Genomic DNA, 24,252 nt, shown 5'->3' on the forward strand with positions numbered 1-24,252 from the left:
TGTAATAGCATCATACAGGTTTATGTCTGAAGTTCATAGTCAATTAATCTGAAATGATCTGAGCTGATCAGAATTGAAATCCCATGACCCTCTGAGGAGGCGGCGGCTAGGAAAGGAATAACTAACCAAGATAACAGGAGCTCACTTATGAATACTGAGGAGATAGCGGCATAATGAATGGAAAATATACATTTAAAACAATTCACCGAATTTTGTAAAAAAACTGAATTTCAGCTCTTACCTGGCAATAACAGTAAGCAGAATGACATGCACCAGTGTTTTGTCACACTTGACCCCATTGTCAGACACCCAGATTGCTCCCATAATGGCCCATGCACATTCTGGCAGATAAAGGGCCATGCGGATGTAAACCAGTTTGGGCATGCACTTCCTGGGCCCCGGGTTGGATATTGTACCTGCCAAAAGATAAAATGTGAAAAAACAAAATTACAAAACATAACCAATATACAGCAATGTGTCCAGGCTAGGGCCCTGCTAACTGTGGTCCAACTACAACTCCCAGGATGCTTGTCAAGATGCCCTGAGAGCTGCAGTCTCACATATTGTCAGAGCTGCAAATGGCTAAACTACACCGACAATCACCATCTCAAAAGACCGAGTGATTGGATGGTGGTGACGATGACGACACATCCATTTTTGAAGCAAACTTTGTAGACACTGTCACGTCCACAAAACGGCTTTGTGTCTAGATAAAGATGCCTCCAAGACGCCACTGGGAGCCATTTCATCAAATGGGTGAGTTTACTAAAGGTTTAATCAGGGGGCCATGTACAGCCCGTTGGCTGCTTCATCATAGCGCAGCAGAAACTCAACAGAATGCCACATCACTAGAGATGAGCGAGCGTACTCGGAAAAGCACTACTCGCTTGAGTAATTTGCTTTATCCGAGTATCGCTGTGGTCGTCCCTGAAGATTCGGGTGCTGGCACGGAGCGGGGAGCAGCAGGGGAGAGCGGGGAGCTGCAGGGGAGAGCGGGGAGGAACGGAGGGGAGATCTTTCTCTCCCTCTCTCCCGCCCGCTCTCCCCTGCGACTCACCTGTCAGCCGCAGCGGCACCCGAATCTTCAGGGACGAGCACAGCGATACTCGGATAAAGCAAATTACTCGAGCGAGTAGTGCTTTTCCGAGTACGCTCGCTCATCTCTACACATCACCCATGGGTCGGATTTGGAGACTGCAGAATGAAATGTGCACCATCCTAGTCAGACTGCAGCACTAAGATGAACATCCCAATGTGCAAATTGATGCATCATGTAGTAGCAGCTCCACAATCGGCGAAATGCTAAAGTATACGTACAGATACGGATGCTACAGTATGACCATTTCTTGAAGATCGGCTGAGGCAGGTTTGTGGACAAGCCATCTGCAGCCAAGGCCACCCCTCACACTATACCCTTATCATGAACACTTGCAGTGGGGTCTCTCCACAGCTACCTTGCAGTAGTGTTTATCGACTAATTGGGAGACTGTCTCCACAGCGCCAGTAATTGCCGAGAGAGGGTCGTGGTAATCCGGCTGATCCTTCCACCATTTTGGACCACCACATAGCTCGTCACCTTGAAGTCATGGTCTGAGGCGCCATCAGCTGATCACCTCTAGTACACATTAGGGGCACAGTGATGGCACACAGTTATGCTGATGAGGTACTTCAGTCCATTGCACTACTTTATCTTCAGGGAGTACACTATACCATTTTCCAGCAAAATAGCGTGCAGCCAAGCTGTCCAGCCGATTCCTTGGAATTGTTGAAAAGGGCAAAAACCAGAAGAAAAAAAAAAAAAGTTTGCCAGCCCACGGAAAATAAATCGTGTCATTTACGCTCCATGATTAATGCTGTAAGGAAAAAATTAAATAAAACTGCAGAATTGATGGTTTCGCTCCAAGTTTTACAATACATTACATGTGCCCGACAATGGTACCAATAAAAACTACAGCTCAACACACAAAAAACAAGCCCTCATATGGCGCTCAAAATACTAAACGTTATGGCTTATGAACAGGAGATGAAAATCCACAAAGGATCGTCATGTCCTTATGACCAAAATAGCCCGTCCTTAAGGGGTTAAAGGGCAATTAAAATTTCAGCAAATGTCTGATGATATGACGACCCGTCAGAAGATTTGATCAGTGTGGATCCGGGGGCAGAGACATCTATGGAGCCCATCCACACAGAATTGGCACTGAAATGGAGCACGCTACGATTTGTTTTCCACACCCAACGATCCGCCTGCTTTCATTTAGTTGCGGACGCCAATATTTCCCTATGGTCGCTTTGAATTGTGGATTTTCCGCGTGGGTGACCAGTGCAGATGCTGCAAATCAAATCCGGGCCTAAGGCCTCCAGTCCATGGGCAGATTGGACTCCGTGGGCAGGAGCCATCAGTGGATTTCCACCCTGCCCGTGGAAGAGGGCATTATTTTACCAGTTCTAGATCTGTACAGGTCTTTTGCGCCCCGGACGGATCTTCTTTCTACTGTACGGTGGATGTGTTCCGGCGCACCTTCACACGTGTGCAGTAGGAGGTTTTTTTGTTTGTTTAACTCCTGCTTTTCCGCGGGATCCGTGGCACTTCTGCAGTGTCAGCTGCAGATCAGACAGCTTTCAGTGACTTCAGTGGAAGTAGTCAGTGAGGGATCCGCAGAAATACTGAGCATGCAGCGATTTGTTTTCTGGACCAAAAGGTCCGCAAAACAATTCCACATGTTTAAATTATTTTGCAGGCGCCCGTGATTCCCTATGGGCGGCTTGATTTATGGATCTCCCTCAAATCAAACCTGCCCATGCACATCAGGCCTAAGTCTTATGTGAAAGGTTCTAGTTTACTTACATGTACAAGCATGCTATATACTCCATTACAATTCTGCATGAAGCTATTCGCATATACGTGTTTTTTCCTATATCATCTCCAGCAAGAAATAAAAAAATTCTTCAGAGGAGGAGGAGACAGAACTTGCAAAAGCGATCAGATTACATATAATCCTGAATGATTTCAGGAGGCTCCATAGACATAAAGATACAGCGCTGTACTTTATCCTTTGTCCCTCCACCTTCCCATGCAGTAACTGTCGCTATCTGGGGAGGACCTTAGACATTGTCCATCCTTATCTTTTTGGTTCAGAAAGAAAACAAATGTGACATGTAACAGGCAGAGCAATAGGAGAGCAAGCAGGAGGGGTGAAAATGTTCTGCTCCCTACAGAACAGCGTTGGGTTTTCTCCTTCAGAGTATAATGCAAAGCAACACCGCTGCTCACTGCACCGTACTAAACCAACAAGGAAGAAACCCGTTAGAATGAGATGTGCCCACCTTGCATACTGACGTAGACGATTGCCGACATGGAGCAGATAATGGCGCCCAGCATGACAAGAAGTACGATGAAATAGCTCTGTAGTAAGGGGCCCCCGGCACAATCAAAGTGCCCCTTATGGATGGAGTAGAGGACCAACATCCCGACCCACCTGGAAAAGAAGAGAAAATACAGCGTGATCACGTGTGTTACAACATCCATTAATATGTTCGAAAATTCCTTCTATAAGGCCGCCTGCACACGAGCGGAAATTCCGCGGCGGGATCCCCCGCGGAATTTCCGCTGCGCGAAATATCGCACGGCAAACAGATCGTGGCATGCTCTATTTATGCACAGAAATGTCACTCACCCGCCGCCGGCTCCGTTCTGTGCATGCACCGGCTGCGCGGCAAGCCGACACATCAAACAGCCGAAGCGGGCGGGCGCGGGCGAGTACACGCTGGCTCCTGCAGGCGCTCGGGTCGGGTCCCGCAGCAAGAATCCTCGCCGCTGGATCCGACCCGCCCGTCTGCAGGCGGCCTTAGGGCTCCTTCCCACGGACGGATTTCTGCGGCGTAATACGCGGCGAAAATCCACTGCGTTGCCCGCAGCTATTAGGTTCTATTGAACCTAATAGCTCAATGCTCACGGTGTGGAATTCCACTGCGGAATTCCGCACCGTGAAATCACCCGAGGCATGCTCTATTTGCCGCGGGTGTACGCGCGGCCGGCTTCCATTGCAGTCAATGGAAGCCATCCGTCACGCTATCTTCCGCTGTAGCACAGCGGAAAATAGCGTGAAACCGTTTCCCCACCCACCGCCAGCCGTGTCATATGATGCGGCCGGCGCATCACGCACTCTATTGCGCATGCGCACTGAAGCTTGATGCGGGACGGAAGACGCTGGATCCGGAGGTAAGTATTAGGGTCTCTGGGGGGAGCCCGTCACGGCCGTGGGAAGCCGGCCTTACTATATATGTTGTGCTAAAGTGTGGTACCCGCACGCTGTCTAGAAGTTTCATGGCAAGAACAGGCAGAGCACAAGGTTTTTATATGGTTAAGGCCGCCTGCAGACGAGCGGGTCGGATCCAGCGGCGAGGATTCTCGCCACGGGACCTGACCCGAGCACCTGCAGGGAGGAGCGCGTACTTACCCGCGCCCAGCGGCCTCGGCTCTTTCATGTGCCTGCTGCCGGGCAGCCGGCGCATGCGCAGACCGGAGCTGGCGGCTGGGTGAGTGACATTTCTGTGCGGGGCTCGCATGCCGCGGTTTGTTTGCCGCGCGACATTTCGCACACCGTCTGCATAGGAGTGCGTATTGTAATGCACTGCTATGCAGGCTTTCAGTGGCGGAAATCCCGCGGCCCCCTGCACACGAGCGTTCCAGATTACGCTGGCGGATTTTCACACGCGGGAGACCTGCGTATTGCACCTAAATGTGCTTGCGGGTAGGTGTGGATGCGTGAAAAATCACGCGCGGATATATGCGGCTGTGTTGCGAAAAACCCAGCAGCCGTCCCATATAGTAACCCAACAGCATAAAAACCACTAGGCTGGTGGCTGCGGTGACTAAGGGCAGTGGTGCGGCTAAAATTTGCCTGTGGAGCTTTGTGCTGTGTGCTGGACGCCTCCTACCACGCCTACTTCCTCCAATGTCATAGCAACCAATGTCTTCATCCGCAGCTGGACCGCGGATGTACTGTGTGAAAAAACGCGTCCATTCACTTGTATTGGAGTCTCCACGCACAGAATCCGACCCAAATTAGAACATGCTGTGGTTTTTTAATAGCACGTGAAAATCCGCGATGCAAATCCGTCTGTCTGGGGACAACTGCGGATCCCCATAGAAGTATATTGGCCGCGGCCAGACAATGCGCTTGAAATACCGCGGCGGAAATTCCGCTCGTGTGCAGGCGCCCTCACTTATACTTGCTGCAAAAGTTAGCAGTAAACGAAAATGTGCGGTGTCCATAAAGTTGATGGTCAGGTTTATGTTGGGTGAAATGCCCTGAATCTCTCATGGAATTTTATTAGTTCTTGTTCGGAGTTGGTCCAGATGACTAGGATGTCATCAAAGTAGCGGAGGTAGGCCCGAAAGTCACTCTACGGTTTTGCGGTGAAATGTACCAAGCTTTTTCCTTCTTAGCAGTAGACCCCATGGTGGTCACCACACGAGATGTATAAAAGTACGGTTACAGGCCGCTTTAAAGAGACACAAACATTCAAGGTTTACCAATCCACGTTAACTTGCAGGTTTCGGATGCAGCGTTCTAGCTTACTGCCGGATTTTGATATAGATTTTCAAGCTCCCGTTGGTTTCAGCATAGAAATATATCCACGACTGAATGGATCTAGGACTTTGAGGCAAATACATGCGCAAAGTGGGGGACATCAAAGGACCTCGCTGCTCCCTCAAAAACATTAGAGCTTCAGTACAAAAAAAGTCTAAAGCTGCCCGTATACTCAACAACTTCAGACAGACAATCGTAGATCCGACAACAGTTCCCCCAGCTGCCCCATACACGAGTGTTCAGCTTGGCCGGACGTTCACGTGTTTGAGGAGGTAAGCCACTGACAGACCGCTCAGGCACCGGCTTGTTTCTTGGGAAACAAAAAGATTGAGGTCTGAAAATTCAACTTCCTCCATCTTTCTTTTCCCCCAATATCATTGGAAGAAAGTTGAGCTGCCCCCGTTAGAGAGTTGTCCAACAAGACTCCCTTATACCTTACACTATGTCCACATGTACCGGAAATGGAAATGCTGTGGACCTACTTTTAGGCCACCTTCACACAAGCATATGCGTATTATCGTGTGCAGCAAACCTGTGTGAACCACTTATTTTGCACACACTGGTGTATTTTACTGTACTTTTTGCGCCCCAAGGCATGTTCATTTGCATGCCGCGAACAAAGACATACTGATTGGAATGGCTAATTAGCCTAATAAGTTCTTTTTCCTACACAGTGTTTCACACATCTCCTTGTGCTGTTGTGGCGAACCTGGGGCACGCATGCTGACAGCTGCTCACCCAGATAATGATACCAGCCGGGGTGCTTCGGCTCTCCGGACGGTAATAACGTAGCGCGCTGATCCTGGTGCACACTCTGGCGTCAGTGTGTGCACCCAGGATCCTCCTCCCCTGACCTCTCCTACTTAACTCCGCAGGAGAGGAGAAGAGAGGAAGCTTTTCAGTAGCGCCAAAAAAAGGAGAAGTGGCACTGACTACAAGGAGGAGGTAATTGTATGGTTTGGGGGGGCTATCACTACTGGGGCTACTGTAAGGTTAATATTGCTACTGAGGGGGACACCATTTCTAGTGGGGCCACTCTGCACATGGCAGTATACCTCAAGATGACTTGGGGGTATGTTTACACTTGGCGGAATTGAGGGGAGTGCTGACAGCAAGAAGCCTACGGAGGAGGTGAGGGGAGCGCTGCATAACATGAAATCAGCTGCAGGTACGCAACTGATTTCCAGTCAAAATTCGCACAAATGGTACTCCAGAGTACCAGCTAGGCAAAAAAAACAAAAACAAACAAACATGGCGTTCCTCCCTGTCTATTGACGTTGTGACAAGCTCCGTACCCTGACGTGTTGGCACTTTGCTATAAATAAGTGGGTTTTGGGTTGCAGTTTGGGCACTCGGTCTCTAAAAGGTTCGCCATCGCTGTTCTAGTGTATTGCTCGCATCCCTATTGACTTTTATGGCGACTGAAGTGTGCAGAAAAAATACAGGCATGTGAATAAACAGGTTGAAATCAATGGGTTTTATTCTCCGCATGCGCAAATACACCCATGTGAAGGGTCCTTATGTTATGGTCAAGTTGCACTTTCCACGAGGAACAATATGACATAAATTGCCAACAGAATCCACGTCAGTGTGTAATGGCTGACCTTCACATACTGGCCTTTAATGTACAGTTGGACATACCTGGGATCCACAGGCAGATTAGCGTTAACCCAGGCGCGGGCCGCCCGCCCCCTGGCCCCACGCGCGCAGACTCACCTCTAGTGTCACTTTTTCTGGGCTGGGGATTTTAAATTCCCATGGTAAGTACAATGGCACAGAAATGAACACAAGGCGGAGTTCATGCAGATTACATGGCGGGATCAGAGTGAAGTTCACCCGTACTCACTGCAGTTCTCTTGGTACATACAAGAATAAAGCGGGCGCTCACCTACTGTTCCTGGAAACTCGTTAGCACATTTAGTTTTTTATGTAAGTGTAGGTCACAATTTTTTATTACATAAAGATTGTTGTAAAACATATAAACTGGCTTTATGATATAAACAATTGTGACCTACACTTACATAAAAAACTAAATGTGCTAACGAGTTTCCAGGAACAGTAGGTGTTCGCCCGGTCACTGGAGCACTTCTAAGCAGAAGTGTTTTTCTATTTTGAAGCAGAGACACAGAAAAAAAAGAGTTCCATAACGGTGCGTCCGCTCATGGCGCAAATGATGCCGACTTTCCACAGCTGAAAATTTAGGAGAAAAAATTTGCAACATTTGTGCATCAAAAACATAGTGGAGATCCAAACAACTGGTGCGGATTTTGACTCAGAATCCGCTGCGGATCTGCAGCCGATTACGTGCTGCTCCTCTCACCTCGCAATCAGTAGACCTCCCTCGGTGACCACTAGTCATCGCCTATCCCGTGGCTAGGGGAGTCAGGAATATGCTGATCCTGGGATTATTTAGATTCCATTTTAATTCTCTCAGCCATGCATGAACAGAGTTCTTCTGTCCTGGACAGAGAGCTGCAGTCCATGCTGAGGGCGAGTCCGGAAAGAGTCATGTTATTGTGCATCTGGGAGGAGGATAAACATTCATGTTGTATAATATGATGTAACTGTATATTTAAGTTACGTTTGCACACAATATGTTTGCTTTCTGTCTCATGACATAATACACTGGCTTCCTTCGGTCATGAGGACTAGAAAATAGACACATAGCCATTTTGTGCTAAGAGAGTAGAAAGGTTTTACATTCCGGAGCCAAGACAGAAGCCATTCAAACAAGTGAGGGGGTGCCCTACTTGTCGGTACAGTTTCCTGGAGAAAAGTTCCGTATCTTAGCACAGTTTGAAAGTGGGCTTCGCGGCTGCTGTTCTACAAGGCAGATGATGCTGCCTCCCAGTGATGTAAGGTGTAACCTTTATCCCTTGTATATAGAATGGTAATTATTCATCACGATGTTCAATTATCACTTAATTTGAATAAACTATTATTGTTGTAGTAGTAATACTATATATGTGTTTCTTATATCAGCCTAGTTAAATGTATGTGTGTTATACACACACATATACATATACACACACACACACACACACACACCAGTATGAAAAAGATCCGGTCAGGGTTGAAACGTTGCTGACGCTTAGGACCATGGACTTAATAAAGGTCACATGTTGATTATTTATCGCTGTGCGGAGTGCTGCCTTTACAATCTATCTTTCCTGGAATTGCATGGGATTTGGGATCCAGTCCCTCCTGAGGCGTGCACCAATTACCATATACGTATTTGGAAGTGTGGCGAGTGCTGTTGAGAGAAGTATAGTTTTGGAAATTCAAATACATATATTCATGCATGACGCTTCTCATTATAACCAATTTGGAGCAGATCAGTGAAATCTTCTGGAATATGATTTATTCCCATAACATTGTTAAACCTTCCTTATTGTCTTGCTCTCTTTAAAGCTCTATCCAAACCAAACTCTTGCTCCTTGCAGCACAACAAGTAGATATCTTGTGATCCTAGTATAACCCCTTTAAATTGGTTTTCCCACTACATACAATTATCAGCTATCCACAAGATGGACAGTTAGGGGTCCGACCACCAGGAATCCCACGGATCATGAGAATGGTGCTCTCCGAGTCCCCCAGGGCCTAGTGCTCATGTGTGACCGTCACCTCAACACTCTTATGGGACTCCATCTCCATAGATAGTAAGTGGAGTGGTGGTCAAGCATGTGCAATGCTACTCCATTCACTAGGGGGAGCAGTGTTCTCATGGTCGGTATTAGTGTACCTTGACGCCACCGGAAGTTAGGGGTTTGACATGGAAAACGCCCCTCTCACACCCCTAGCTCCCGATGGACGCAATAGGTAAAGGTCCTCTAACCTGCAGGAATGGCTGAAGCGGCGTTGCACGTAAGTGAGGCGACCTCTGTCTGTGTGTTACTCAGCTCGCTGTGACTGTTCCGCAGCTGTAGCCTTCAGTTGCTCCGGGACACGCGGTGCATTTGCCAGTCCCCCGAGGGTGTTGGGTACGTTGTGCGCACTGTTATCACTGGTGTGCTTCTAGACACTTGGTATGAAGTGCTAGCCAATTGGGAACTGGGGGCAGCGTGTGCTTCAGGACTGTGCAGGTGCCGGCTCTCACTGTCTCTCCCGGCGGTCATGTGGCCTCCCTGCAGCGGCGCAGATGTGAAAGGTGGGGGAGTGGAGCGCTCGCCGCTTTTCGGCCGGGGCAGCCCTGTGTTCCTGAAGTGTGCGGCCGGCGGCCCTGTAGGGCTCCCTGTATGGGCTTGAAAATTACATCGGCTGCGATGGAGGAGGGGGCCTTTTTGGGGCCAGCGGCAGCGGGGCTCGAGCAGCCAGGGGAGATCTGGCTTCTGGGTCCCTAGCGAGGAAGCCCTTTGCAGCTGCTGCGGGGGGCTGCTGTATGCGTGTTTCTGCTACATTTAGTGGCCTTCCAGGACCTACAGCCCACCCTGCTCTTCATCCCACAGGTACAGGGGGCGTCACCCCCTGTCAATCTTGACTTCACCAGGACTTCCTGGTGGCATCAAGATACACTAATACCCTCATGGACTTGGGGGTGCCACCAGTTGGACCTCCAGTGACCAGACATTTACCAGCTCGCCTGTGGAAGAGGTCCTATATTCAGGGACTGGACATCGGGCACCCTGTTTAGATTCTGCTTCTATCCTAGGATGATCTGGAATCAGGAATGGGAAGCACTTTTGACAGTTGTGCTCCATCATGACACTGTTTTTCTCCATCATACCCTATAAAGGTGCACTATTCCATGTATTACAGAAGCTCTTAAAGGGGTTGTCTGGTGACCGGACAAGATGCTTGCTATACCACCAACTATGCTAAGACAAGCAAAGGATCAGTACTTACCCCTTCTTTGTCGCCATGATCCAACACTATAGCCCGCTGTGGTCCCAGTGTTTGTTGTGGCAGATGACGTCAGTAACAGTCACCTGACTGCTGCAGCCAAACAGAGGCATCAGCGCTCACATCCTGGGCACCATGATGCCAGGAATTCAGAACATTGACTTCTGCTGACATTATCTACCACAATACTGGGACCACAGCGAGACTATAGCTCTGGATCGTGGCGACAGAGGAGGGGGAAGTACTAAGCCTTTTATTTTAGTACAGTAGGCGGTATAGGGAGAACATTTAAAGGGGGGGGTCTCTGTAAACTAAGTATAGGACCAATGTAATATGTCATAAAGACCCAATCAGTGAGGGTCTTCCCGCTGGGACCTCATCTGTCCTGGGAACAGGGGCGTCCAATCACAGCTTCAGCAGCTACACTCTGTTACAGCCTAGAGGACGTATAGGGAACTGCGCTGATCCGATGTTTTGAGATTTCCTGTAGACTTCAATGGCTGAAACAGTCAGCAAAGTGTCCCCTTTAATGGAAAGAAACCCTACAGAAGCCCCCATAACAAGCACAGATCCCAACCACCGCCTGCTGGGTATTGTAGTCCCACAGCCAGACACATCCTGTTTATTAACTCAACCAGTCACACTGGTCACGTGACTCGTTAGTAAATGACACCAGTCACGTGAGCTATGCGGTAAGCTCAATAGTCATATCCCAGCAGCAACGAAGGGGGGGGGGGGAAACAACCCTCAGCACACATCACCAGGGGGACTACAACCCTCAGCAAACACCACCAGGGGTAGGGGGAGATCTGATCACTCACCAGATGAACCGGATCAGCAGCTCAAAAGCTCCGGGGAAGACCAGATCATCACTGGCTATAGCCCAGCGGCGGCCGAACAGCTGCAGCCCCGGCATCCTGACGTGTCACCCGGCACGGACAGCAGTCTAACCCCCCGCGACACCCGGCGGGCCGATCACCGCCCGCTCCTCGGGAGAAACAGCCATCTCCCCGTCATTGCTGTCAGCAGTTGTGCAGCGCTCAATGCAGTCCGACCAGAAACTGCGACACCCAACCAGAGCGGCCGCTGGAGAGTGAGTAACGGCGTCACGTGACCAACTGTCACTGCTGGCAGCTTTTTCGTTGTTTTTTTTTAATCCCTTACGGTCGGGAAGGATTTTGTGCAGCTTTAATCTTCACTCCTCATCGCTCTTTTTCAAGCCTATGAAGCGGCATCATAGCTTGTTTATAGCTACAGATTCATTGATATTAACCCTTTATTGGCCAGGCAGTTCTCAAATTTTCTTTTTCATTTTCTCATCCTAAGAACTATAACTTTTTTTTTTTCGGCCAACATTAGGATCATAGGAGGGCTTGTTTTTTTTTCGTTTTGCGGAACACTTGAAAAGCTTAAAAATTAAAAATATTTAAGTGGAGAGAAACAAAAAAAAATATAGGGATGTGTGAGGGCTTGTTTGTTGTAGGGGGAACTGTACGTTGTATTTTGGGGTACATACAACTTTTTAATCACTTAGAATGCAGCATGTCCTATTTCGGTGCAGATTCCACGTGGACAGCTTCCATTGAAGTCAATGGAAGCCTGCCGATCCATGTTGCGCCTAGCGACGACGCAGCGTCATCTGTACTGCACATTTGCCGGCCAGCACATCCACAAGACAGATCTGGACAAGTACCCAGGGGTCACTGGCCGGGCACCCGGTCGGATTCTGCATGTGGGATCACGCAGTGGAATCAGGCCCTGTGCCGGTCGGTGACCCCCTGTACTTGTGCATGCAGAGAATGTCATGCCTGGGATGATGTGGATCCCCGGCGATTTCGAAATTGACAATCTGGAATCGGCGCGGGCCGGACAGTCTCTATTGACTGCAACGTCCATGCGAGTACCACACCAAAATAAAGCATTCTGCGATTCTTCCTCTGTGAGCGGAAATTGCAAGTGATTTCTGCTCGTGTGCGTGGAAGAATCATTTTACATTGCATGCTATGGACGGACATTGCTGCGGATTCCGCAGCAAAAACCCACCCAAGTGTATTGGGCCTTAGGCCTTATGTCCACAGGCGGATTGGATTCCGCATGCGGATTTCTGCATTTGGAGACCTACGGAAACTATTTGCAAGAGATCGCGGATGTATTGGTTTTTCCGTGCACATGCACTGACGATCATCCGCACGGAAAAAAATCCGCAACCCCACCTCTCAGCCTGTTTCGCCACCTCCCTAATTGATTTTAACCTTAAAATCCTCAGTGTATCCACAATTGTATTTGGAGATGCACTGCGGATCGCCCGTACCCATTCACTTCTATAGAGCCCGTCCGCACGGAATCCGCACTGAAATGGAACATGTTGTGATTTTTTATTCAGCACTAAACGGTCCTCAAATCAAAACTGCATGCTTAAATTCAATTGCGGATGCCAATGCTTCCCTATGGGCACTTTGAATTGAGAATTGCAGATCTTCTGCGCGGGTGACCCGTGCAGATACCACAAATCAAATCCGCCTGTGGACATAAGGCCTTATAAGCAGCCAAAGAGATTATTAAATACTAACTAGCTTATACACCCAGTGTTGCTTGGGTATCCCTTTAGATCATGGCTCGTTCCCTCTCTTTGAACTCTGGCATCATGTTGTCCTGGGGTCTCTGCAGCCCTTGATGTCCTGGCTCTTTCCCACTCATGCTTAAATTGTTGCTCACATTGTTCGCTTGTCTCACTCGCTTGCAGTAATTTTTTTTTTGCTTCTGGCTTGACTTGTCTGATTGGTTTCTGTTTTTTTCTGAGGCATTCCAGATCCACCACACATCTAAATTATTCACCCTGCTGAATCATAAAGCATCTTATTTTACCACAGATTATATCAGTGTTTCCCAAACTCCAGTCCTCATGGAGCCCCAACAGGTCATGTTTTCGGGATATCCTACAGTAAGAACATCTGTGGCAATGTCTGAGGCACCGACAATAATTACATCACCTGTGCAATACTGAGGATATCCTGACCTGCTGGGGGTCGCTGAGGACTGGAGTTGGGAAACACTGGATTATATAATAGACCTCATTTATCGAAAACGTGTAAAAACTGTGTTTGTTGCACATAGCAACCAATCATCATTCCTTAAAGGGGTTGTCCCGCGCCGAAACGTTTTTTTTTTTTTTTTCAACCCCCCCCCCCCCCCCCCCCGGTCGGCGCGAGACAACCCCGATGCAGGGAGGTAAAGAAAGCTTACCGGAGCGCTTACCTTAATCCCCGCGCTCCGGTGACTTCAATACTTACCGCTGAAGATGGCCGCCGGGATCCTCTGTCTCCGTGGACCGCAGCTCTTCTGTGCGGTCCATTGCCGATTCCAGGCTCCTGATTGGCTGGAATCGGCACGTGACGGGGCGGAGCTACACGGAGCCTGCATTCTGCACGAGCGGCTCCATAGAAGACTGCAGAAGACCCGGACTGCGCAAGCGCGGCTAATTTGGCCATCGGAGGGCGAAAATTAGTCGGCACCATGGAGACGAGGACGCCAGCAACGGAGCAGGTAAGTATAAAACTTTTTATAACTTCTGTATGGCTCATAATTAATGCACAATGTATATTACAAAGTGCATTATTATGGCCATACAGAAGTGTATAGACCCACTTGCTGCCGCGGGACAACCCCTTTAAGCCTCCCTCACACAGGCATTTTCGTACAGCGTTTAGTGCTGCCTTTTCAGCGCAGCGCTAAACACTGTCCAACTCTCCCATTCATTTCAATGGGGCTGATCACACAACACTGCACTTTGACAGCGATGCATGTTCTATCTTTGGCCGTTCTCAGCCCTGCGTTGCCCATTGAGATGAACGGGCAGCGGTTTCAGCGCTGCTGAAAACGTGGCACAACTTGGTACCATTTTTTTGGCAGTGCTAAACGCACATGCTAGATGCACGACCTAAAAAAAGGAATACCTAGCTAGAGACGTCGGGGTCCCTGCCGCTGCTCTCCGGAGCTTCGGGCAGGCTACTATGCACTTGTCAAGCCGACAAAGCATCTATTGCCAATGACGGGGATTGAAATCCCTGCCTCCCGCAAGAGATTGTTGTGATTGGCTGAGCCTGCTGAGTGTCAGCAGGCTGAGCCAATCAGAGCCAGCGCTGGATGCATTCAATGAATGGCTGTGATTGGTGCATCCAGCGCTGGCTGTGATTGACTCAGCCCACTGACACTCAGCAGGCTCAGCCAATCAGAGCAATCTCTTGCTGGAGGCGGGGTCTTCAAACCCAGTCACTGGCAAAAAAAACCCTCTGTCGACGATGACAAGTGCCGGGAGCTCCGGCGTACAGTGGCAGGCAACTGGGCAGCGCCCACTAGGTGAGGATTGATTTTTTTTTTTCAGCATCCTTGGCTGTGTTTTCAGCTGTGCTATACAGGCAGCTAAAACGTTGTAAAAAATGCATGCCAACGCTGCTGACACCGCAGTAAACGCAGCATTGAAAAATGCTGCGTTTCTGCAAACACCTGCGTGAGGAAGGCCTTAGGCTGGCTCGACATGGGCGAGAAAATTGCGCAATTTTCGCCTGCTGCAATAGTCAGTAAAAAAGTAGAATATGAAACCAATGACTTACAATGGTTTCCTTCCCATCTGCAATGTTTTCACTGATGCAAAGTTGAGAGGATAAAAAATCGTGGCTTGCTCTGTCTTTCTGCAATGCGCCATTTGGTTTTCTCTCTCATGTATTCCTATGGAGGCTTCTTTTTATCGCATTGCAAGGCTACAAATGTGTGTTGTGATGCAAAACGATTTTAACATTACAAAGTCCCATTGACTTATGCGATAAAAAATTGACACCCACAAATCGCAGTGAATAAAAATGAGATTTTACCGCAATTTTCTCGCAGCAGAATCGCGATCACCCAGTGGAGCCAGTCTTAGAGAGACTCTGTCACCTACTTTTAGCTCTATAAACTAAGCTTATAGGCTGGCAGTAGATGACTCAGTGAGTCCAGTGAAAATGCGTTATACTTACCACCCCTTTTATTCTTCTGGGGTCAGCATCGAAAACCGCTGCTCAGCGCATTGAGCGGCGCTGCTAATTGGTCCGCTGCTTATAAAATTAGAATGGGCAGACTACATAGTAGCGCCGTTCAATGCATTAAGTGGTAGCTTCCAGCGCTGACAGCGGGCGAACAATGGGGAAGGTAAGTATAACACATCGCCGGACTCAGCGGGTCACCTACTTTTATGCTTCAAAGTTTATTGGTTATCACAAAGAAAGAATATATAAAGACAAATACGTAGAATAATGTAATGTAAACCAGCAGTTCCCAAACTGTGCTCCATGGAGCCCTTGCGGCTTTTCGAGCGTCAGTCAGGGTCTCCATCCGAGGGTCTCCGTGGTGAGCAGCTGACGGCGTAGTGATTACCGGCGGAGTGCCACAGCTCACTGCCGGTAATCATGCTGCGACACCGATCCTGATGCACACTCTGATGTCAGTGTGAACCCGGGATCCTCCTCCCTTGAGTCCTCTCCTCCTGAGTTCCGTACGAGAGGACAAGTGTGCATTGGGGATCAGCGCAGAGCAGAGGAAGAGCGGTGGTGACTACGAGAAGGTAAGTATATAGGTTGGGGGGGAGGGTATTAATACTGGAGCTACTGTGGGGTTAATATTACTGAGGGTCAGAAAAGATGTTGTAGTGCTTTTCGGGTCCAAAGAAGGGCAACTAAATTAATAAATGGAATGAGAGGACTGGAATACCCAAAGAGGATATCAAAATTGGGATTATTCACCCTGGAAAAAAGACGGCTAAGGAGCGATCAAATAACTATGTATAAATACATGAGGGGACAATACAAGGATCTCTCCCATGATCTGTTTATACCCAGGACTGCAACGGTAACAAGAGGGCATCCGCTACGTTTAGAAGAAAGCAGGTTTCATCACCAACACAGAAGGGGGTTCTTTACTGTAAGAGCAGTGAGACTGTGGAACTCTCTGCCTGAGGATGTGGTGATGGCAAAATCCATAGAGGAGTTTAAAAGGGGACTTGATGTGTTTCTAGAACGCTATGATATTACAGGATATAGACATTAGGTGACCAGCGGGGTTGTTGATCTGGGTCCTGGAGTCAAGTAGGAACTCAAACGTTGATCCAGGGATTATTCTGACTCGGGAAATAATTTTTTCCTTCAAATGAGCTAAATTGCCTTTCTCTGGATCAACAAGGGGGCATGGGTAGAAACAGGCTGAATTAGATGGACATTGTTTTCAGTCAGCCTAACATACTATGTTACTGTGGGGTTAATATTACTGGAGCCACTGTGGGGGTCGCTATTTCTACTAAGGCCACTGTGTGTGTGTGTGTGTGTGTGTGGGGGGGGGGGCGCTATTTCTACTGAGGCCACTGTGGGGGAGGGTCGCTATTTCTACTGAGGCCACTGTGGGGGGGGGGGGGGCTATTTCTCCTGAGGCCACTGTGGGGGGGGGGGTCGCTATTTCTACTGAGGCCACTGTGTGTGTGTGTGGGGGGGGGGGGGGGGGGAGTCACTATTACTACTAGGGTGGCAATGGGGGACCCTAATACTACTGGTGCCGTGATAGGAGACACTATTACTAATGAGGCTACAATAGGGGACACTATTACTACTGGGGCCACCAATATGGGGAGTCACTATTACTACACAGGATGGATTTAGTAGGAAAGTGAATGGGATTTTTAAAATCTCATCCACACGCTGTGAAACAAATGTGCACAAAACCCGTGCGGATATTGACATGTAGTGTGGGATTTAATTCCGCAGTATGTTCATTTTAAATAAAATGTATATCAATAACCCATCCAGTGCTCCAGAGTTACTACCTGTCCTTTTTATAATGACCACACACACTGTCCCGCTGGGGCTCCACGAGAAACTTTTGCTTCAAAAAGGGCTTCATAGCTGAAAAAGTTTGGGAACCACTGATGTTCTATGTACCTGGGTTTGCCTACAACACATAGGGAAGTAGACGTTTCAGTAAAAGTATGCAGCAACAGTCTATCGAGTTGAAATAGGAAGTGTCATTACAGGGTGTGGCAAATTACTAACAAATATGAAATAGCAAAACCTGAGAGAGAGAAGTAGAAGGGAGAGGTAAGGGAAAGAAAAGAAAAAGAAACTCTGGAGATTGCTGAAGGATAATCCAGGGGCCCCATATAGTGGAGAATTTCTCCGGTATGCACATGTCCTCGGCCATCAACTACTCCATTGCCATTATCTCATTGATCTCCCTGATCCATTCCACAATCGAAGGCAGCTGGCGAGTTTTCTAGTGTCTCAGGATAACAGCATGTGCCGCTACCAAAAAATCTTTCTTGATAAAAGCAATTGATCTGGGTAATATAGAGAGAAGTGTTATTCGCGGTGTTGCTGTCACAGGATGTTTGGTAACTTTCGTATATGTAGAGAATATAAAGTTCCAAAAGGGTTTCAGGAAGGGACAGTCCTACCAAATGTGAATCGTGGTTCCAAGGTCTGATCCACACCTCAAGCAATTCGGCAATACAGAGGGGTAGATATGATGTAAGAGAGCTGGGCACCTGTATCATCTAGTCAACAGTTTTTCGTTTTTCTGCAGAGGTTTGAGACAAAAGGAATGCTTTACTCCAGTCATCTGGTGTGATGCCAACTGTCAGTTCCCTTTTTCAGGCGTTCATAAAGAAGGATCAAAATAGGAAAAATTTTTAAATAACCAACTGTAAATTTGTGAAAAGCAATTAGTTGTAGACGAGTTCTTGATGAACAGGAACTCAAAGGGAGTTAAAAAGAACGTAAAGTCTGAGTTAGCTATGTTGGAATGAAGGAAGTGTGAGAGCTGCATATAAGAGAACCAAGAAAGAGACCTTGGACTGAGATTGTTGTAGGTCTGCAAAAAAAAAGGTATCCTGGAGATTCTCTGAGTCTAGGCCTTGTGGGAAAGAGGGGTTAGGGGGCCCTTCTTTCTAGACCAAATGTTTTTTACAACTAATTTATCCCAAGTAAATAGAGAATCTGGGGCGAAGAGGGAACGTGTAACATAGTTGGATTTGTCTAAGGGAGTTAACTACGGTATAGATTTTAATGGTGTACCTATCAGGTCTATCACAAGTCTGACCCACTGCCTGGAATCCTTATGAAAGTGCCAGTCGAAGAGCCTTAGTAAGACTGCGACCGTATGATATAGTTTAGGGTCAAGAAGGCCAGCCCTGCCAGATAGGGGGTCTAACAGCTAGGGCCTGAAACAAGTAGAGGAAACTAGGGATGACTTCCATTTTCAGGACGTTGATAAGACCAAACCATGAGATGTTTCTTGTCATAGTTATTACTTGTACACTCTAATAAGGGGAGATAATTTAAAGAGCAAAGAGAGGATAGATCTTTAGGGATGAGGATACCTAAGTATTTAATATTGGAGCTGCGCCAGTTAATAGAGAATTGTTGAGATAAGTGAGAGATCTCAGACTCAGGCAAGGAAATATTGAAAGGTTCTATCCTAGAGAGGTTTACTTTGAAGTTACTGCCATATTTTTGAAATTCTGCAGAGAGAAGAGAGCTATAGGGTTGAGAAACATATAATAAATCATTAGCGTATAACGAGGCCTTGTAATGTTGAGATCCAATGAGGAGACTGTCCACACTGGGACTCTGCCGCAGAGCCATGGCCAGGTACTCTATGACTAGAGCAAATAAGAATGGAGACAGAGGACAGCCCTGTCTGGTTTCATTGCTCAAGGGGATTCTGTTGGTTCGGACCTGAGCAGAGGGTTTATGGTATGGAGACATGATTTTGTCAATCCTATTTCTATCTATTTCAGAGATACTCGAAGGAAACCCCAGTGCACACTGTCAAAAGCTTTTTCAACATCGACAGATAGCAGACAGAGGATATTTATGTTATAAACCACTATTAATCAGGGGTAGGGTTTTATTGGCATTATTTATCCCTCGCCTCCTGGCCCCTTACACATCTGACCAGATCTCCATGGACCGAGGATGGGAGAATAGGACACAGTCAGTTGGCCAAACATTTGGAGTATAGTTTGATGTTGCGGTTTATCAGCTAAATCTGCCTATAGCTGGTACATATAGAGGGATCCTTACCTGACTTGGCTATGATCATAATGAGTACAGAGAGATATTATATGGGGAAGGGCGATAGTTGAGACATACAGCTGAATACCCTAGTAAGGAAAGGGGATAATTGCTCTCAAAATATTTCGTAGAAGCCAGAGGAAAACCCATCCGGCCCAGGGTTATTAAGAGTAGACTTAATAACCGATTCCACCTCTTCCTCAGTAAAATCTTGTTCTAGAAAGGATCTGTTTTCCGTAGGGACTGTGGGGAGCGAGTTTTCCTTGATATATTCTTTGATTTTAGGGTGTAGGGCGTTTGGAGGAAGATTTGAGTATGAACCAGATCTGTGATAGCTATTGTGTTGTGGATCTTGTTACCTGTGGAGTTTGTGAGGAAAGGGATAAGTGTGTGAGGTGCAAGGATTTAAGAGCCCAGCTAGGGGACAACCGCGTTTGTCAGAGAGTTCATAAGAATATAGTTTAGTTCAATCTGTTGTCGGAAACTAGCCAATCTCTTGTCTAAAAGTGGTTTAAGTTCTAACCTGGTGCTGAGGAGATTGTTTAATGTGATCTGGGAGGGAATGGATTAGTGAGCAATTTCCCGGTTGTGGTTAGTAGGGAGGAGATCTGTATTTCATAAGCAGGCCTCGTATGATGCACTGGTAAAGGGGTGGAATTAGAGGCAAGAATTTCTAAGAAGTCATGAACTGGTACTAAACTTATGTCCTGTGCATGGCACGGGCTCAGAAGTATGGTGTCTGGCTTTGCCATGGCATATGATCACTAGTAATAGTGGTATATAGTACTGGTACTGCAGTGTATTATCATAGTGATCATATGATCAGGTGTTCAAGTCCCCTACAGGGACATAAAAATTGTGTAAAAAAAAATAACTAAAAAGTAGTAAAAAAAAATATCTAAAACATGTTAAAAAAAACCCCGCACACTTGGCATCACTGCATCTGTAATAACCTGTACAATAAATTGAACATTCTGTTCATTCTGCATAGAAAAGTGTAACCCCCGAGGAAAAAAAAAACAAAACAGGGCCAAAATGCTTATCTAGTTCATTTTGACTCCCAAAAAACACAATAAGTGTGATCAAAAAAGCTGTATGTACCCCAAAATGGTACCAATAAAAACTGCAGCTTGTCTTGCAAAAAAACAGGAAGTGAACTGCAGCTAATGGATGCTCCAAAACAGGAAGAGGATCGAGCCGGCTGGAGGCGAGGTGACCCGGGGAGTGGAGGAGCCAGGAGAAGATCGGTGAAGATCTAGTAAGAAGACGGTCTAATGACAAAACCCCTTTAAGTTCATAGTAGGTCAGGTCATGTCACTAAGGGGTTAAGGATATCTCCTTAAAGCAGAGAAGTATTTTTTTTCACTATGTACAGTAGATGTGTGTATCCCTTTAAATCTTGCTTCAACTGGACTGAAGTGTGCTCGCTCTATTAATAAGGACACTTGTAATAATTCTTGCTGAGTAATCAAACAAACCCAAATAAGGACATCCACACCCAATATAATTGTGCATTTAGCACATTTACAGGGTCACATTTTCTAGGAATAACCATGAGCAATATTTAATCTCTTGAATGTGGTTGTAGCGTAGTGTAATGGCAAGGATACTGGACAATGGGGATCTACACGTGAAAAAAAATTGTTGGCAAGGAATATTCATAAGTAGAGAATATGTCATGATGAAGTAAACGTGCGCTGCATGATTAGCAGTAGTTACAGCTAATTTATTCATAGATATCATTTACATTTAAATGAAGCGCATAGAGATGTAATAATACTAATAGATGTAATAGCAAGTTGTTCGGAATCTTAAGCTGGCTACATAGACTTGGAATAAAAGTCATCAGTACTCGCCGATTTCGGAAAAATATGAATGTGGACCCCCTGACTGTTCTCGGACAGCAGATGTGGGAAGAAAAAGGGAGCAGCCATGTTGGATTTTTAAATTCCCATCCCTTTGTTCCCACAGGAGATAAGTTGCCAGAGATAAGTCACTACCTGTTATCTCAACTGTATGGCCAGCTTTAGGTTATATGCTGTATATGGCAGAGTACATTACGGCTGCGTTCACACAGGGTGGATTTGCCGTGGAATTTCCGTACAGAAATTCCGCAGGCATTTTTAAGCCCAAGACTAAGCAGCAAAGTAGACGAGATTTGCAAAAATCTCGGTCATACGTGCCGACAAGCCGCGCTGAAACTGACGTGGCGCGGAATTCAAATCTGTGATCTGTCAATGGCATCACCGTTTCTGCTGAGGGCTCTCCTCTCTCCATGGGGAGAAATTTCCACAGCGGAATACAGGTGAAAAGCCTGCGGAAATATCACGGAATTTCCGTGCGATCTCGCTGAAGACATTCCTCAAGATTTCTGTCCTGTAGGAACCCAGCCAAAGGCCAACTTCGCACGCGTGAGTGCGGTATCGGGCTGTGAGTCATGGCCTGATATTGTGCTCACCAGCATGCGACTTCACCACGAAGGCGAAGCGTTTTAATATCAAAACCGCCTTGCATCATTTCGGGGAAGGAGCTGGCAGCCATGCCGGAGGATCGCAGATTTCTCCCATTGTTTATAACAGGGAAACCTCACATCGCCATCACCTAGCACGCGGTGCGATGATGCTGCTGCCGGTCCGAAGATAGGACATGCTGCTATTTGTTTCTCACATCTTGGTATGATGCAGGGGAAAAACAAAAACCCACTCATATGCATGGCCCCATTCAAAAGAATGGGTCTTGAATTAGTTCAATAATTGTGCATCTCACAACGCACAAATTTCATACGATGTTTCCGGCTGGATGAAAGCAGCCTTAGGGTGCATTCACACGTAGGGGAAATGCAGCGGATCCGCACAAAATCCACAGCAGCTGATGGCTAGGGCTCAAGTGTTAGATACAAGCTGATCAATTCTGAGGATGTGTCATCAGCACTAAGAAAAGGTTAAATGCCCAGAACACCCCTTTAAGGAAAGATAGAGAGCACTATTTCTATTAAGGAGGCTCTACTAAGAGTATTGATGAGCTCTTCTCAAGCACTTAAACATTCATAACCTACCCTGAGGATAGCCCATCAATAGTTTTTGCCCCGAAAACTGCTTAAGGGAGCACTTAGGAAGCACTATTACTTTGTAAGGGGCACAACAGTGGGCACTATTATACAAGTGCTTCAAAAAGGTACTTTTTCTGCGTGGGAGTCCAAAGGGGCTGGAAGAAATCTTTATGGTTGTTTTGGCCATTTGGGAAAAGTTAACTACAGAGATGATGCCACCTGCGAGTCACTAAATACCCTCATTGTCAAAAAATGTAGGAGCTAGGAGTTGTCAACATCGAATGAAACTCTTATATGTGCGATTATAATATTGATAGAAGTACATAACAGAGAAAAAGGATAATTTATTGTGGAACACACACAGGACTCTAAAAAGAAGTCAGATTTTCATGCTGTGTGCCGACTTCAGAGAAAGACACCACTGGAGTGGGCGAGTTAAAAAAAAAAAAAGGGGGGGGGGGGGGGGGGGAGGAGATTACCACCCCTGGCTCCATCACCTCCCATAACAGCACCTGAACATCGCTGCCTGGGCTATGGGGGCGTCGCAGGTTCCCTTTAACTGTCCCAAGTTGCGGAACTAAACTTTAGAAAAACCACAGGGGAGGGTCTAAACTTCCCCCATTGTCTTCCCTCAGCAGCACTTCTAAGGGTATCTTTACCCACAGTACACAACATTGTCTATTGCTTGCTTACTTATTTGATGAGTGCAACAAATGTTTTCTTTTTCGCAGCGGGTCATGAAACAGCCGGATTGAGACATCAATCAAATCACAGCAATCTGAACCCTGGGAATGCACTTTTCCTGACAATACACATGTTGCCATGGAAACCATTAAAGCATTCTTCAACAGTCTCATCTTTTTACTTCAGTGATTTGCATTAAAATTCTGTTTCAAAGCAGGAGATTTGAGGAAATCCTTTCTTCACAGTATACAAACACGCTCAGTTGTGGGAAGATTGGCTACCTGGGCGATAGGCTACATAATATCCTAACAAGATCACAAAACATTAGTGACAGCACACTAGAATGAGTCTGTAGGAACAGTGGCGGTTCTAATCTGTAGGACGCACCAAGGAATTTGTTACTATATAATAAAGGTTGGGTTCACACATCACGTAAATATCATGCTGTGGAATCGGCTAAAAAAGTTTCTGCACCAAAACCCACAAGTTAGGGGCTTATTCAGACAGGCAAGAAGCACAAAACGTGTACAGATATGAAACCCATTCTTTTGAAGGGGTTTATTCATATGAGCAATCACATCATGTTCTATTTTCAGGAGTTCCTACAGAAGAAATTGCCAATTGTTTCCTATGTGATCCTGGAGAGAGAAAATAATGTGTGTGTATTGTAATATATATATTTCTCTCACACACACACACACACACGTAACTTGAAGCTCCCAGGCCCCAATGCAAAACCTGTAATGGGGCCCCCAACTATAATGCTTTACTCATAGTACTGGGCTCCCTATATGGAGAGGAGATGCCTTATGGGCCCCCTAAGCCTGGGTGCAACCGCATCCCCTATAGTTACGCCCCTGTACATACACACATACATTGCCAAGTGCAATATCAAGCCGAGCCTCTCAGCCAGACATCATGCGCAGCCGTGTGAACATATCCTTCCATATGGATTTTATTTGCAGCATTGCAATGAACGAAATCTGCAGTG

General features: G+C 46.9%; 1 protein-coding gene across 1 annotated transcript in view; it reads right to left on the bottom strand.

The window, feature by feature from the left end:
• Positions 1-11,395, bottom strand: part of DAGLB (diacylglycerol lipase beta) — a 32,072-nt gene extending 20,677 nt beyond the window's left edge. Inside the window, exons 1-3 of the mRNA XM_066576269.1 lie at positions 11,258-11,395; positions 3,328-3,479; positions 242-416 (exon numbers count right to left, since the gene is read on the bottom strand). Coding sequence (XP_066432366.1) covers positions 242-416; positions 3,328-3,479; positions 11,258-11,352 — 422 coding nt within the window. The 5' untranslated portion in view covers positions 11,353-11,395. The remainder of the gene's footprint in view (positions 1-241; positions 417-3,327; positions 3,480-11,257) is intronic.
• Positions 11,396-24,252: the final 12,857 nt, after the last annotated feature.

The sequence above is a fragment of the Eleutherodactylus coqui genome, chromosome 8, assembly GCF_035609145.1.
Source record: "Eleutherodactylus coqui strain aEleCoq1 chromosome 8, aEleCoq1.hap1, whole genome shotgun sequence".
NCBI lineage: Eukaryota > Metazoa > Chordata > Amphibia > Anura > Eleutherodactylidae > Eleutherodactylus > Eleutherodactylus coqui.